The 14,755-nt window shown below is 46.6% G+C and overlaps 1 protein-coding gene across 1 annotated transcript in view; it reads right to left on the bottom strand.

The window, feature by feature from the left end:
• MERTK (MER proto-oncogene, tyrosine kinase) overlaps positions 1–14,755 on the bottom strand; it is a 72,218-nt gene that overhangs the window by 11,814 nt on the left and 45,649 nt on the right. The window contains exons 9-15 of the mRNA XM_019516112.1: positions 10,659–10,812; positions 9,521–9,674; positions 6,464–6,549; positions 5,786–5,881; positions 4,646–4,726; positions 3,203–3,295; positions 1,539–1,657 (exon numbers count right to left, since the gene is read on the bottom strand). Of these exons, the coding sequence (XP_019371657.1) occupies positions 1,539–1,657; positions 3,203–3,295; positions 4,646–4,726; positions 5,786–5,881; positions 6,464–6,549; positions 9,521–9,674; positions 10,659–10,812 (783 nt within the window). The remainder of the gene's footprint in view (positions 1–1,538; positions 1,658–3,202; positions 3,296–4,645; positions 4,727–5,785; positions 5,882–6,463; positions 6,550–9,520; positions 9,675–10,658; positions 10,813–14,755) is intronic.

Genomic DNA, 14,755 nt, shown 5'->3' with positions numbered 1-14,755 from the left:
CTTGAAGATCTACAAGGTCCCTTCCGACCCGACTTCTATGATTCTATGATTCTATGAAGGCTGAGAGGGGACCTGATTGCAGCTTACCGCTATATCACAGGTGTACCTCAGGGGCTCTGTGAACAACTGTTTACCAGGGCACCCTGGGAGAAAACTAGAAACAACAGCCACCAACTCCTGGAAGATAGTTTCAGGCTGAACATTAGGAAAAAGTTCTTTACAACTTGGGTGTCCAAACTATGGAACAAGCTCCCCCCAGAGGTGGTGCAATCACCTAGCTGGGGTTGTCTGACCCCGGTTGTCTTTCTTGCTCATGCAAAGGGCTGGACCCGATGATCCTTCAGGGTCCCTTCCAGCCCTATGATTCCATGCTCCACATAGGAGCTTTAGGCAGCTAAGGACAGTATTTGTTTAGTCAAACATGTAGGAAAAGTATCTGAGCCAAACCCACTGTCTTAGAAACACTGAAAAGAACTATCTGCCATGCATCACATTCCCAAATCCAGTCTAACCTCATTATAGGTTATTCCAGTCTGGCCTAATGAGTGAAAACAGCAACCAATCCTAGTACTACAATGTGACCTTTGAGGCAATGAGTCTCTGAGCACTGCCTGAAGTCTATATTAACAGAGTTGTAGGGAAATTGGCTGGCCATACTCTGCTGCTCTTAGAGCTTTGTGCACTCATTTAGGCCAATGGCAAAACTGTGCTGCAGAGTCAAGGCCTTTGTGCTTGATGGGAAGCCTAGCACTGCAATAGCAGGTTGCTTCTTCCTTCACGCCTCCTCCTCTTGTCCATAAGCATGCAGGGGTGGATCCAGGGGCATGTGGCTGTACCTCCCTTTGGCTGTGCAGTGCATGCATTGAGTGAGGCTCTAGAACCCTGGGGTTAACACTGTAGCCACTTGCCCCTCAACCCATTGCCCATTGGCAAATTTAGTAGCAGGGGAAAAGAGGTGGGCAGGGAGCAGCAGGAGCATTCACCCCTAGGGTTCTGGAGTCACACCGATAAGTTCAGAGAGTTCATTGCTCATGCTCCACTCAGCCAAAGGGAGGTGTGGTCACACCCCCAGCCCTCCCCCTTGGTTCCGCCCATGTAAGTATGCAGCTAGATTTCACTTTTCCTATCAACTTTCCTCAAACCTCTGAGGTTCAGACACAATGCCTACCAATCATGTGGCCCCTGCATACTTTTGATCCTCAGCCATGTAACCAGATAAAAAAATTATTTTGTCATCTTTGTGTGTAGGCCCCCAGACGTGAACTGTGGCAAAACTCCCAGTGATTTCCATGGAACCAGAATTTCATCCCAGGTGTCTTACAGAGGCAGGAAGTGCTATTACAATAAGTGTCTTTTTATGCTTCAGAAAAATAAAGCCAGGGTTCTCTTAGTGTTCTCAGAGGAAGAGTAAATTTCTTGCTCTGAGTAGCTGATTTAGTGTAGAATACAATCTGTTGTCCCATTGTCCCCAAGTAGCCCTGTGTGCTTAGCATTCTGGTTCTTTCCCATTGCTCAGTTTGTTAATCACAGTCAGTTACCTGAGGACCTGTTTCAAGCCTTGAGCGAAGCAGGAAGCTGTGCAGGTCCCCATATTGCATGAATGGGAGAATAACCATGGGCTTGGGGACCTGGTGAGAGCTCAGCTCTATACAGACACCTGGAAAAAGAATGAGAGTCAGTGTCACACCTCTGGCAGGTGTGGTTTAATAGTAAAATGCTTTGGCTGCCCTTAACAGATCTGTGCATGCATGAGCTGCAGCCCTTGTGGCTAATGCCAGATATCTGCTAGCTGAACCCCTCTTATGCCTGTAGATGAAACTATCAGCAGGGCAAATCTTGTATTTACCTTCCATAGCAACATGAAGCCCTAAATCCATGTGGCTCTGCTGCATGTGGAAGAGATGTGTGATAGGGAGCCTGGGACTGTGGATCCAACCCTGTACATCCCAAAGCTGTGCTCAAGGAGGACTCCATGACTATACAGTCGCATTGGTCACATGCAAGTGCTGCCTGACTGGGTCTGACTAATGCAAAAAGCTAGGGACTGCCCTTGCAAGGGAGATGGGAAGGTCCCCTAAAGCTGGCACAGCTGGAACGTTGGCACCCTCTCCTGTTTTTCCACTCTTACCCTGATACAGGTGGAGGATGGTAATTCTTGACTAGCCCATCTTAGCTCCACTCGTATGACCTATTTTTGAGGCTTATCTAATCACAAACAACCTTTAGTATGAAGGACTTTTCACAACAGAAAGAACAATGCCCAAGTCTCCATGTAGCGACACAGTGTCCCCTGCTCTCTCGAACTACATTCTGTCTCAGCTGCAGAGTAGCTGCCTCCCAGAGCAGTCACCAAGTGTAAGGTGCTGTGCAAACAGTACTCATGGAGAACTGTTCCTTCACTGCAGACTCCATGTAGTGTGCTATACCCCATGGGCAGAGGGCACTGGATCTGGGCTTTGGTGTGTTGCACCCTCGACACCAGATGTTCACTTTCCAATTGGATTTCAATGTCATGCTTGTCCTGACAAAGCTGACAGGCACCAGCATTTCTGTGGAGAACCCTGTGGATGTTTGGATAGCAAAGTATCAGAGCTGAGGTTTTTTTTTACTTGTATCCAAGGCCAAATTAGCCAAAACTAATTCCAAATCCAACAGTCCAGAACCATAAGTGGCCCTAGTACCAGCAAACAGTTTACATGCACACCTGGGGCTTCAGATGTTTCCAAAACCTTTGGCAGGCATCCTACTTGCAGGCCCAAGAGCAGAGGCTTGGGGTTCAGATGCCCCAGAGTTTTGCTTGCCCTCAGCCATAAGGCCCTTGGAGCAAGCAAGGGAGGAGACTCCCATTTCCATAAACTGGGCTTAAAGCAGCTGCACCTCGGTGGGTGCTGAACTACACCAGAAGAGCAGTTCTTCTGCAATGTGGTTCAGGAAAAATGCCGTCATGGACAGAGATTATAATCTAGTATTTTCCCTGCCAGATTAAGAAGCCACTATGCTTGATCTGAGCCTTCAGGGACTACACATCATCTTAGCCTATAAAAGGCCGAAAGATTTGTACACTCTGAAGAGAAAGTATCAGAGCTGAGATGGTCCAGGTGGGACTGAGAGCAGAGCAGGACCCTCCGGCTTTCATAATGACAGAATCAGTCAGCGACCCAAAGTCTTCTCCTGCCCATAGCCAACCACCCTTCCTGCTTACCTAGAAGCCTGATGACGTTTGGGTGGTCAAAGTCCTTCATGCAGGCTGCTTCACTGAGGAACTCTTCAATCTCTCGTTGGGAAAAGCTATCCACTGAAAACACACCAAACAAAGGAGTCCTCATTAACCAACACACTTGAATGTTCACACTTGGGACCACTCTGTGGCAATGGGGTTTTTATCAGTTTCATCATCTGCAGGGAGGAAGCTGCAGCATGATAGAAAGGCACCCCCTGCCCAGCCCATTCCTAGCTGGTGTAACAGGGGCCCAGGCTGTCAGCTTTCTTGAAGAGGAGCTAAGATCAACTACAGTGTGGGAGAGGGTACCAGGACCCAGTTCTTCTCCTAGAGAGATATCAGGCAGGGCAACGGGGCCCTAAGGAAAGCAAGGAATTGTTTGGAATGCCTGCTGGGAAGGCTGGTTTGAGGGGGACAGAGGACCAAAGGGTTACAGGAAGAGCAAAAGTTTAGGAGCTCACAAGTGAGCAGGGTACTGTGTTCAGCACTTGCACAGCTGGCTGGGTGTGGGGAGAAAGGAATGATAACTGTCAGGATCCCGAGCATGCACTGTGTGTGAGGTTGCACCCATTAGAAGTGGCAGGGCTCTGGCTCCGCTTATTTCTATCAGGAGGGAACCTGGCCTGAACCTACCAGAGGAAACGCCTACTTGGGCTGCCATGTGGGAGCTCAGTTTCTGTGCTGACTCTACTGTTGCATACTGCAGCAACACTTTCCTTCTACACTCTGTTTGACTTTCTAATCCTGTCCCAGCATCTGTGCAATGCAGATATGGTCCCAGTCCAGTGGCTTACCACCAGCCCCATGGAACCCACTAACCCCCCTCCCCCTCCCCGGAGTTGGGTTAATACCTGTCTGGCAACATGCCAAAATATAACTTGGGGAGCTGTTTAGGCAAGACACTTAATCTGCTAGGACCTTGTGAACCACAGGATTGGAGGTGGGGAGGAAGAATGGGCAGACAGAAGTAGCCTCTTGAGGCACACATAATAATGATTCTTGCCCACAAAGCCCATAAGAAACTCTTTAGCAGGTGGCCCACTTTCACTTTGGCCAAAGATAGGCACTTTCCAAAGACAGGCCCTTTCCATGGGGGGAACCATCCTTTCATCCTTTCATGCAGTAAGACAGAAGAGCTTCAGCACAGCCCAGTCCTCAACCCAATTCCTTGCAGAAGGAGGACCTGGCCCTTTTGCTTCATTAAGTAGGTAGAATGTCCAGTTTCCACCGTTTTGGGCTGCGTGTTGTGGTAGCTTCCAAGAAGCGCGCTGGAGTATAAGACACTGTTCCCTAGATACATACTGATCACAATTATGGACACTGCTCTGCACATGTTCTCTATATTTCAATTTATTTCAATTACTTCTAGCACTCATGTTGGGGAAACAACCAACATTGTGTTTTGTAGCAGTCCCTGGTACTCACACTTCATGGTCTTTACGGCTACTTTCTGAGTCCTCCCATCGGGCAAGCTCAGATGCCCTTCCATCACTGACCCAAACTCTCCTGCACCAGAGAGAAGAAGAAAGAATACATGTTTCCCCCACATACAGCCTAGAACCCTCAGCAGAAGAAGCCAAAGGCTGCACAACACCTGCAGCAGGGACATGGGAGCTGTGAGATGCTGCTGTTTGAGCAAACAACAGGTGGAACACACAGGGCTTATCCGGCTTGTGCCTGACTCACTACAGTGCCACTGTTCATGCACAAGCGGAGAGATGATGCACTGCTGTGTCTCAAGGCCAGGTTGCCACCCATTCTAGCATGGGATGGAGGACATACAAGCCAAGTCAACAGCCCAAGGGAAGGAAGGCCAGGGCACATGGAAAGGCAGAACCTCTCCCTAGGCATATCAATTACAAGGCCTCTCCCAGGAGGCTTAGCTGGAGCAGATGCAGCCATCCACACCGCTTGTACTGCCTCATGAGGGACAAACACAGCTACACCCCTCCAGTACTAGACTGTTCCACTCAACTCTCCTGGGACCAATACTATCCCAAAAAGGGATGGAAAATAGACAGGGCTGTGCCCCGTGCCAAGGACTTGCAGGCCACTTGGACTTGCAGGCCACTCCCAATGCAATGGGGACCTGAGGCAGGCACCCAGTTTCCTCCCTGTTCTTCAAAGGCCTGATAGGGACACGGCTCTACAAATGGGCCCTTGCAGCTTTCATTGCTACTACAATGGCCCCAGATGCTTAAACAGAAATCCAGGCTCTACTCCACTGTATGCTGTGTGGATGCACAGGGACAGCCCTTGTCTTGCAAAGCATACAGCACCAACAGACAAGGTGTGGGAGGAGGGAATGAAGCACATGGAAGGGAACTGACCAGCCCATGGGTGCACAAACAAGTCAGCAGCAAAGCTAGAAATAAAACCCAAGCCCCTTCATCCTCAGGCCACGGGCTCGTCCCCAGGCACTCTCTGTCACTCCCCAGTGTGCCGAGTTCTGGATGATGTAGCTGGCCACAGGCCAGTGCTACAGCTCCCATCAAGTAGATTCAATTCAATGCCTAAACCCTCCCAGTCTGTCCAGGCCCTTTGGGCCTGTTCTCTGCCTCTTACCTTCTCCCAGAATCTTCCCCAGGGTGAGGGAATTTCTATCAATCACAACGTCCTGGAGCTTCTGCTGCAGTTCCTCACTGACGCCCAGGCTGCCCACTGTAAGACAGGCCGGTGGGTGAATTGGGATGAACAGTACATGTACTATTTGCTCTGAAACTCCCACAGACTATTCTACATCATCAACCTGTTCAGGGCTCAGTCCAGCATTGGTGCTTGAAATAGAAGCCCTCTCTACTTGGCACTCCTTAATGTACTAGTCCCTGCATTATGTCCCCAGTGGCAGTTGCTGTGCAAGTTAACTGTGGCCTGGTTCCCAGGGACCACACATCTTCATCAGCTTCCGCTCAAGCTCGTGATATCTGACAGTAGGTGTTGTCATATCCATCTTGCATTGAGTATTGTGCAACCCATGCGCTCTGTGGAGCATGCTGGAGGAAGGGAGCCCTGAGAAGCTTGATGAGGACACTCAGGCAGACAACTCAGCCAGCTTCCTGACACTCTGTCTGACAGGCCAGCAAGAGAGGACCCCAGAAGGGGCCAGAGTCTGCTCATTGTTATTAACTGGATTGCATAAATGCATGCAGAGGTTTCTTTCCTTCACCAATGTTCTCTGGTCAGACACCACACCAGATCTTCACTTATTCCTCTGCTGTTTAAATGACAGTCAGTATAGCTTACATGTAAGTTCAACAGCTCTCCGACAGTAGGATTTCTTCACTGTGATGTTTACTGCCAGGTCTGAATCACTGGGGCTGAAAGCACTCCTAGCAGGAGAGAACCATAACAGGTAACAATTTTCTTATCTAATCAAAAAGAGTGGGACTGCAGCTGCAAGAGGCTCTGACATTCACACTACTGAAACAACTAATAGTGAAAAGAAAACAATCATTTTCCCAAATGTATTTTATTTCCCTCCTGCTGCCTTACACCATATCCTTGTTTACAATGCCTTGTCAAAACAGCTGCTTGATAAACTAAACTGATCTATAAGAAAGGGTGAGTCACAGAATTACTGGAGGGAAAAACCACCTCGACTACACTTGTTACTCATATCCTAATCATAAAGCAAAGGCTCTATTGATAGTCATATGGTGCTATGCTCAATTACTTCCTTCAGTTTTCCCCTATAGTTTGTGCAACTATAATGTCTCACAGAGAAACTGAGAGCTCCTTTCTCCCATGAGAAGAACTGCAATGCTAATTCTCAACATTAGCGCAGGAATATTTTACAAACAAAAAGAAATTACAGCAAAATGGTTAGTGAAACCAGACCTCCATGCAGGATGCTGGACAGTGCTGAGCAATCTGCCTGGTGTGATGCTGCTGAGACACTGAAACCTTCAGGTTCTTTTGCAGCAAGGCAGCATTAGGGAAAAATAAAGAAGTGCAGATCAACAAGTGCTAATCAAGTCAAACAAGGGAATGGTAATTTCCAAGAAAGCCAGCCAGATGGAGGAAGGGACCCAGAGACACCATCAGTTGCCAGACCGGGATCCAGTACAACTCCCTTGGAAATCCAGCAGCTAGGACTCATTTATGCAGCTTGATAAACTCTTTTTTGGCAATGCTATGCTCCCAAAGGACACACCGCTTTAATTTGACTTTGAAAAGTGTCATGGTATGGAATGTGACCATTTTAAGGAAAGCTTCTCACTCTACTCCAGAAATTCAAAGGCATGGGAATAAGGACTTAGGACTGGAAGTGGTCTTTTGGGCCACAGCTACATTTGCAGGAAGTCATAAAGCCTTACAAATAACTTAGCAAAGCTCTACATCAGGATTCCTGTGGGCCAACTTCCTGAAGATATGCTATTACACGTGCATAATGGACTATTTAGCATTTAAACTGTAAAGAATTAAATTGTTTTCCCACTAAAGCGCAGGGGTTGACCTATTTTGAAATCCTTCTTAGAAAGTCACAAGGGAGAATGAGTGTTGTTGACTTAATATTGTCCATAATGGACCTTTGTCCCCACCATTGGAAAAACACCAAAATGTGCAGCAGTACTGGCAGTCTCTTGGCTTTGAGGCGGCAAAGGATTAGAACAATGCCCTGACAGAAACACTCAAGTTTTCTAGCAGTGTTGTACAGGAGAGCCTGCACAGCATGTCCTCGCTCAAGGCTCAGAACTGCGTGGACTTTGCTGCATCACAGTGCTCTGGCTCAGGTCAACCCCTCTGCTTCCACAAGGGTCAAAGTCCTCTCTCAGAGTATGACTACTTGCAACGCAGCAAAAAAACACGGTTCCACTCCATTCAGTACTTGCCTGCTACTGTGCTAAAGTTCAGATGGGTTTTAGAGTTGAACAAAAAGATTTCCCTGATCTTTTTAAAAGTGGGCAATTGCAAAACCTTTCTTCACAGATATGTTACACGTAAGGCTAGATTGATCATATTTCCAATACTGGTGATGCACTAAAAATAGCCAGGAAAATGAACTCTATTTGACAATTGCTCTTTGAAGATAGCTATTCTGTGCAATAATTAAAGCACTGTCACAAAGGGCTCAATAGAAAATGACACAGGGGATTTCACTCTTCAGCTACTAACTTGAATATGTTGCATTTACTCTCTCTTGCTACTGTCTCCCAGAAAAGAAAGGTGAAAGACTACATTCTACTCAGTTCCTCAATGCTGCTTCCTTCTAGACTGCTCTGTAAGGAAGAATACAGAATGAAAAGTGAAATGCTATGCTCAGAGGAAGGAAATGAAAGCTTGCAGCGTCACAGTAAAAATATACCCTGGCCCTTCAGGTTGCATGCAGGAAACAGTCCCAGGTTCTTCAGTGGGAATTTTGGCTGTGTAAGGACTATAGCAGTCTGAAAGGAGTCCCCTGCCTTCCATGGCATTATAGCTGGGTAACTGTCTGAGAGCATTTGGCCTTTATTTGTTTGTGGTCCATCTTTTTCAGTTGATCTGGGTAAATAGTAGAAAAATCTTATTTGGTACATGAGTTAAACAGCGAGCAATGGTGGGTGGGTTGTGCTTAAGGGACTGGCCCTGGGAGCCTGGGAACACTAGGTCAGTGACAGGTTTTGCCCCCGACTCATTGACTGGGCAGATCACTTGTGCCTGAAGCCTGCAAACACATGTGCATGAGTCACTATGGGCTCCAAGAGGCTCCTTGGTTCAGGAAGGCAGGTAGTGCACGTGTGTGTGAAGGATGCGCTGATTTGTCTGGGCAAATTTTGGGAGTATTTATGTGCCTAAAGATGCAGGTGGCACCTAGCAGGATATCAAAAGTGAGTCTGTCAAAAGCTCCTGGTATCTGCCTGCAACTATCAGTTCCTAAACCCCTCTGTGCCTGGTTTCCGTCTATAAATTCCACCACTTGACCTCACTGGAATGTTACAGAGATGAACTGGTCAGTGTTTACAAGAATCAAATACCATGGCACTGGGGACTATAAAACGAACCAGATGCAGTGAGATGTGATGGATGGGAAAGCAGTGGAGGCCAAGAGATCAGAGAAAGGTCCCAAACAGAGCATGCATTAAATACCTTACAGCAGAGAGGCTGGGAAATGCCCTGCACAGGTGAGACTGTGCATGCTGTAAATTAGCATTTGGCAACTGTAACAAAAGTGACAAGTGAGGATATATTTCATACTGGAGGCCCTCTCACCTTGCCCCAACATGAGCCATTGTCTGAATGCCACAGCCCAGCCTAGCCCAAGCTGCTCATTGTGGCATTTATACAGTTCTGAACACCCATGTTAGGTTTACTCTGACTTACCCAAATTTTGTTTCTGTCAACCTTTTCTTGATAATCACTGAGAGATACAGGATCAGCCCAACAGAAGCAAGCCCACAGAAAATGCCAAGGACTATGACAAAGGGCTCTGTATTTCCAGATGCTGGCATTGAAGAAGGTGCCAAGGTTATTAAACCTGATAAAACATCCCAAAATAGAGACATATAAGGGAATCAGTCTGTAGTGCTTGGAGTGTACAATGGGGCTGTTAACAACTGAAACTAAACAACACCTTCAAAATAAAAAATAAAAGATATAAAAGGAATCTATAAGCCCGAGGAAAATACTGCATGTCAGTGGAATTACTTGATATGCTGGTTTACTTAACTATCAAGGCCTGAGGGTGTTTAGGGGAACTGGTTCTCCTTGTGAAACTGCTTCTTATAACAGGGCAGCACCTTTGGGCATTTATACACATACTTTTTTTCCCCACAGTGCACCGGAGATCCGCTGCTTCAGAGCAGATTTGATTAGTAGACAAGCTGAGGCAAACTGCGCTGTGCCACATGCAGCGGTATAAGTGGCAAAATGCACATCAGCATGCAGAAAATGGCCATGGTGCACTTTTGAACTAAAGCACCTCCAAGGTGTTTTAGTTCAAAAGTGCACCACTGCCATTTTCTCAGCACTGATGCGCATTTTGCCACTTATACAACTGCAAACATTGATCACCGGGCTCTTTTCAAAGTGCCTGGTGCTGTGGTGCTTGAATATGTAAAAATGCCTTGAGTGTCACTGCTTAGTGCTGTACATGTAATAATAGACAGGCCCTGCCTTCAGGAGCTTGCAATCCAAATATCCCAGGCAACACCCAACAGGTAAATATGATCACGTCCAAGAAGGAGGAACAGGTTGATAGCAGCAACCAGCAAGTAACTGCTATGTTCTTCCCCTCCCACGTAGGTGGGCTAAATGCTAGGGCTGGGGTGGGGGGCTATGAGAAAGGAGGTGGGGTGAGTCTGCAAACAATATCTTCATTAAAAGAAAGTTGTTAAAACTCCGAAGCACACCAAAGTTAGAAAATGCCATAATGGAAGCTGCCAAGGCAACTGTAATTCAACCCCCTTATACATGATGATGCAGTCTTTTAATTCCACAAACATGCTTGTTTTTTTCTCACCGTTCCATGGAATGAAGACTTCCACAGGGTCACTGAAGGGCCCAACTCCTCCCTTTGTGAAGGCAGCAACTTGCACAGAACATGTGGCATTGGTAGCAACCACAGGGATGGTGGCAGAGCTGGCATTCTGCTTGACTTCAGAAGAAAGATTCTGCTGAGCACAGACAAAGGAGAGAACAAGTCAAATACTGATGCTGTGGGAGCAAACAGAAGGGAAAAGTTTATTTTTCCTGGCAATGTCAAACAGTGAATGAGGACTGAAAATCTAGGACATTTTTATCTTGACATTTTCCCTTTATTAAGTACTATGGTTACTTGCCCTTATAGCCTGCAGGAATCATGACCATGTGTAATGCCACAACAATCTATTTATAGAGAATAATAGTTCTTCAAGAACTGGATGAAAATAATAAAATAGCTGAACAGCATTTCCTCTTAACTGTTTCACTGCCCAAATCAGGTTTCAAAACAATTGCTACATAGCCTCCCCCACAGGCGATGCACTGAGGGGGATGTGGGGCACATGCCCCCCTTAAGATTGGCCGCTGCTGAAGTCGCCACCAGCTTCTGCAGGCGGTCGCTGCTCGCCACCTTTCCCCCCGGTCACCACCACCACCAGCATCTGCAGGCAGTCTCCGCTCGCCACCAACTACAAATGGTGCCTCCCCCAGTCTCAGGAAGCACCAGTTCATGGCCTCTCCAACAGGGCAACAGGCTGACCATGTCAACAGGGAAACAAGCTGCTGGCTAAACCAGGAAAATAAATCTGAAGTGGCTGGGCAGCGGAATGCTAATAATTTGCAGGCTGGGGCAGTGAGGGCACTTTATGAACTCTGCCTGTTGTTATTTCTTGTCCTTTCTCCTCCACCTCTGCTGGAGCTACTGAACTTGCTGAAATCACTACAGACTGCAGCCTAGAGTAACACATGCCCTGGCATACCTTCAAACCATACTCTCTCTTGATCCCTTTGTCTGGAAAGAATTTACAGTGAAAACAAGGACTGATGGTGCTGAGAGCACAAGAAGAACCACTGAGGCCTTACAGAGATGAGGACTTACAGGTGTGTTAGTTAGCATAACTGGAAGGACTAGTATACACTTTTAACATGGGCCACCCTAATGGTTAAGAGCAGCCTACCTTGCAAGGACTGGTTCCATTATGGCAAGTGTCACTGGCTGGATGCTGTTTGCCCTAGATTCTCCCAGGCGGAGGGAAGGTTCTTTCTCCTAGTCTAGACAAGACCTGGGGAGGTGGGAACCCTGAAGAATTTTAAGTTCCCTGTAGGAAGCTCTGTGTTGGGTTTGTCATATCCCGTGTCCCTAACCTGGGCGCTGGGTGGGTGAGAAGTTTAGCTGCAGGGAACCAGTGAGGAGGTTAGTCACCTGTGGAGCCCAGCCTGTGAAAAACACATTTTGCTAAAGGTGGGAGTGGAACATGCCTCTTTGGAGATATGCTGGGAAGGCATGCCCTCTTGGCACGGACATCTCTCCCTTGATGCCATCACTCCTCTGATGGTGAAACTAGAAAAGGAGGGGGCAGCCTTCTCTATTTAGTGCCCAGCTGAGCTCTAAACCAGGAGCTAGTCAGAGCAAGTCTTCTTTGGTTTAAGCCTCTTTAAAGTGTTTCCCCAGCTGATGAAGTGAGCTTGGGCTAATGAAGGCTTATGTTATACATCTCTGATTTAGCTAGTCTATAAAATGCAAATCTACTCTGACAAATACTAGCCAGAGAAGAGACCAGAGAATACTGCCCAGTGCTTACAAGTAGTACATGTAACTGTCTGTTAGGACTGGTTTTGTGTGTGCTGCTCTCTTACTCAGAGAGGTTTCTCTTTCCCTAGTGGAGAGCTATCTGGCTGTCTTGCCATTTGAATGCACTGTACAACACAGATGGATCTCTCTTGTAGATCCTCGTCTCATGTTTATTTTAGCTTTAGGTCTTATCATTGCTGCCAAATTCAAGGCCAAACTATACAATGGGGTATGTCAGCAAGCCCTGCTGAAGTCAGGGAGCATTGTTTGGACCAGCAGACAGTGAGACGCCCACCCACTTCCCCAAGCAGAGTGCCTCTCTGGATATTAAGTCAGAATCACCTTGTGTTCTATAACTAAAGGAATAAGGCACATGTTGTAACAGGTAGTTTAATACTGACATGTTTTTTTTTGTGTTGAGCTCCCGATCCTTCAGTTTTTAGGGTGAATTTCTTTCTTGTCACCATCATGATGTTGGATTTGTGTAATGGTATGATAGATTATTTCTCTGGACAGAAATACAAGCGATTCCCTTTCCCACAAATTCACCGTTATTTCCTGAATTTCTTGAGTCAGCATACCAGCTGAAAAAGCAACTGGCATTGCTTTACAGTAACTTACTACTCCAAAACAACTGTTCTTATAACACATTTGGCAAACTAGTGTGCAGCGAACAACTTTAGCTCAGCTGCCTACCATTTCCTAACACAATGCAGCCAAGAGAAAGCAATAACAGAGGAAAGTTGGGTAAAAATAGAAGGAAATCTTTCATGGCCAAATCCAATTTACCAAAAGAACTATAAAAATTGAAATAAAACATGCCATATATTAGCCACGTTTAAGTGCCAGTAAAACAACTGTGTTCTGGAAAGCACTGCTAAAGAATGATCTACAAGATTCCTTCCAGCCCCGCCAACAACTATGAAACTATGCTCAGCAAGTGAAGGAAGTAACTCACTGCTTCTCTACTCCTATGTTCTCGATTCCTTCCTGCTTGGTTTCCCTGATGCTCTCTGGCAAACAAATGCCTCCAAGACTGTTTTCACATTGCTGTTTATTAGCCAAACCCCAAAGTCATTTAAAAAGTTCACGTTTTTGTGTGACTCTGCTGTATCATCTGAGGACTTAGCTTGTGTAAATAGATGGTGCATAGTATTAGGCCAGAGGAGTGTTGACTCTAGTGTCAAATGAAAAGGGACTGGATTAGATCACCTGTCCCATCAGGTGACTTTAATGGAAAAGCTCGGGAGTCCCTTAGGACAGAGAAGGTGCCACATGGCATAAAGCTGGCTTAACTAATACTATGAAGCCCTCCTTTTGCCCCTGGACTCCACAAAGGTGCTGGTGAAGACAGAGGTGTCACCTTAACTTCACAGTTATCCATGGTTGACTAAGTGAACCCAAGGGAGCAATTACTGCTGGCATAATTTAGAGCAGCTGCCCCAGGGTCAGGAAATGGCCTGGCTCAGGGATCTGCCCCAGTGGATTTAATTGCTAAAAATGCCACCCCAAGCTGCCAGGTCACAGTAAAATATGTACACTAGCGAACTGCTCCTGCTTCTGCTGAAGAGACCTTGCTAGCCTGTGGGTAGCCAACCATTCCCACAACAGGTCTCCAAGTCCATGTGCCAGCATATTTGATTAAGTACTAAAGTAGCATTAAAAGAAGTGCTAAAAGATAGCATGATGACAGCCCATACTGCACCATGCCAGTTGTGCATGGTTATTTTTGTCTGCTACGTCGCTGTAGCAATGTACTATAATAAGGGAGCGTGCTGCTATGGCAATGTAACAGTGGCATCATGGTTTTTGCCAACGGATGCTATGGTGTCGTAGTGCATCGTGTAGATGTGTCCCCTTTCTAGTTCACCTCAGAATAAAGCAGCTCCTTCCACTCCTTTCAAGGTGCTCATGTTAGTCAGTGCTGCTTCCTGTGACCAGCTGCCTGTGACTGGCAGATCAAGCAATGCCACGGAGCATACACAATGTCTTTTCATAGATGTACGTTCAGAGACCAACACAATAGAGTCTTGTCCCTCACTGGGACCAGATAACAACCTATTATGCCCTTACAATCACTTTGCATAACCAACTGCACACAAGTACCAGAGACATGCTGATGTCTGCTCTTCAGACAGCAGATCATATTGTCAACTTTAAGCTCGCAAACACCAGTATTTTGGGGTCTTCATTAATCATGAAATTGAAATTTGAGATTCAGAAAAATTTATTTTTAGAGTTCTTTTCCAATTGTCTTCCCTTCTTCCCCCCACCCCACCGTGCATCACTCTCTGCCACAACATGGACCGTAGCCAGCATGTGGTATGCTAGCTAATGCTGAGAGG

The sequence above is a fragment of the Gavialis gangeticus genome, unplaced genomic scaffold (genome assembly GCF_001723915.1).
Source record: "Gavialis gangeticus isolate Ggan-Ray unplaced genomic scaffold, GavGan_comp1, whole genome shotgun sequence".
Taxonomy (NCBI): Eukaryota; Metazoa; Chordata; order Crocodylia; family Gavialidae; genus Gavialis; species Gavialis gangeticus.
Note: the sequence above shows the minus strand (reverse complement) of the source record. Positions and strands in the feature narration are given on the sequence as shown.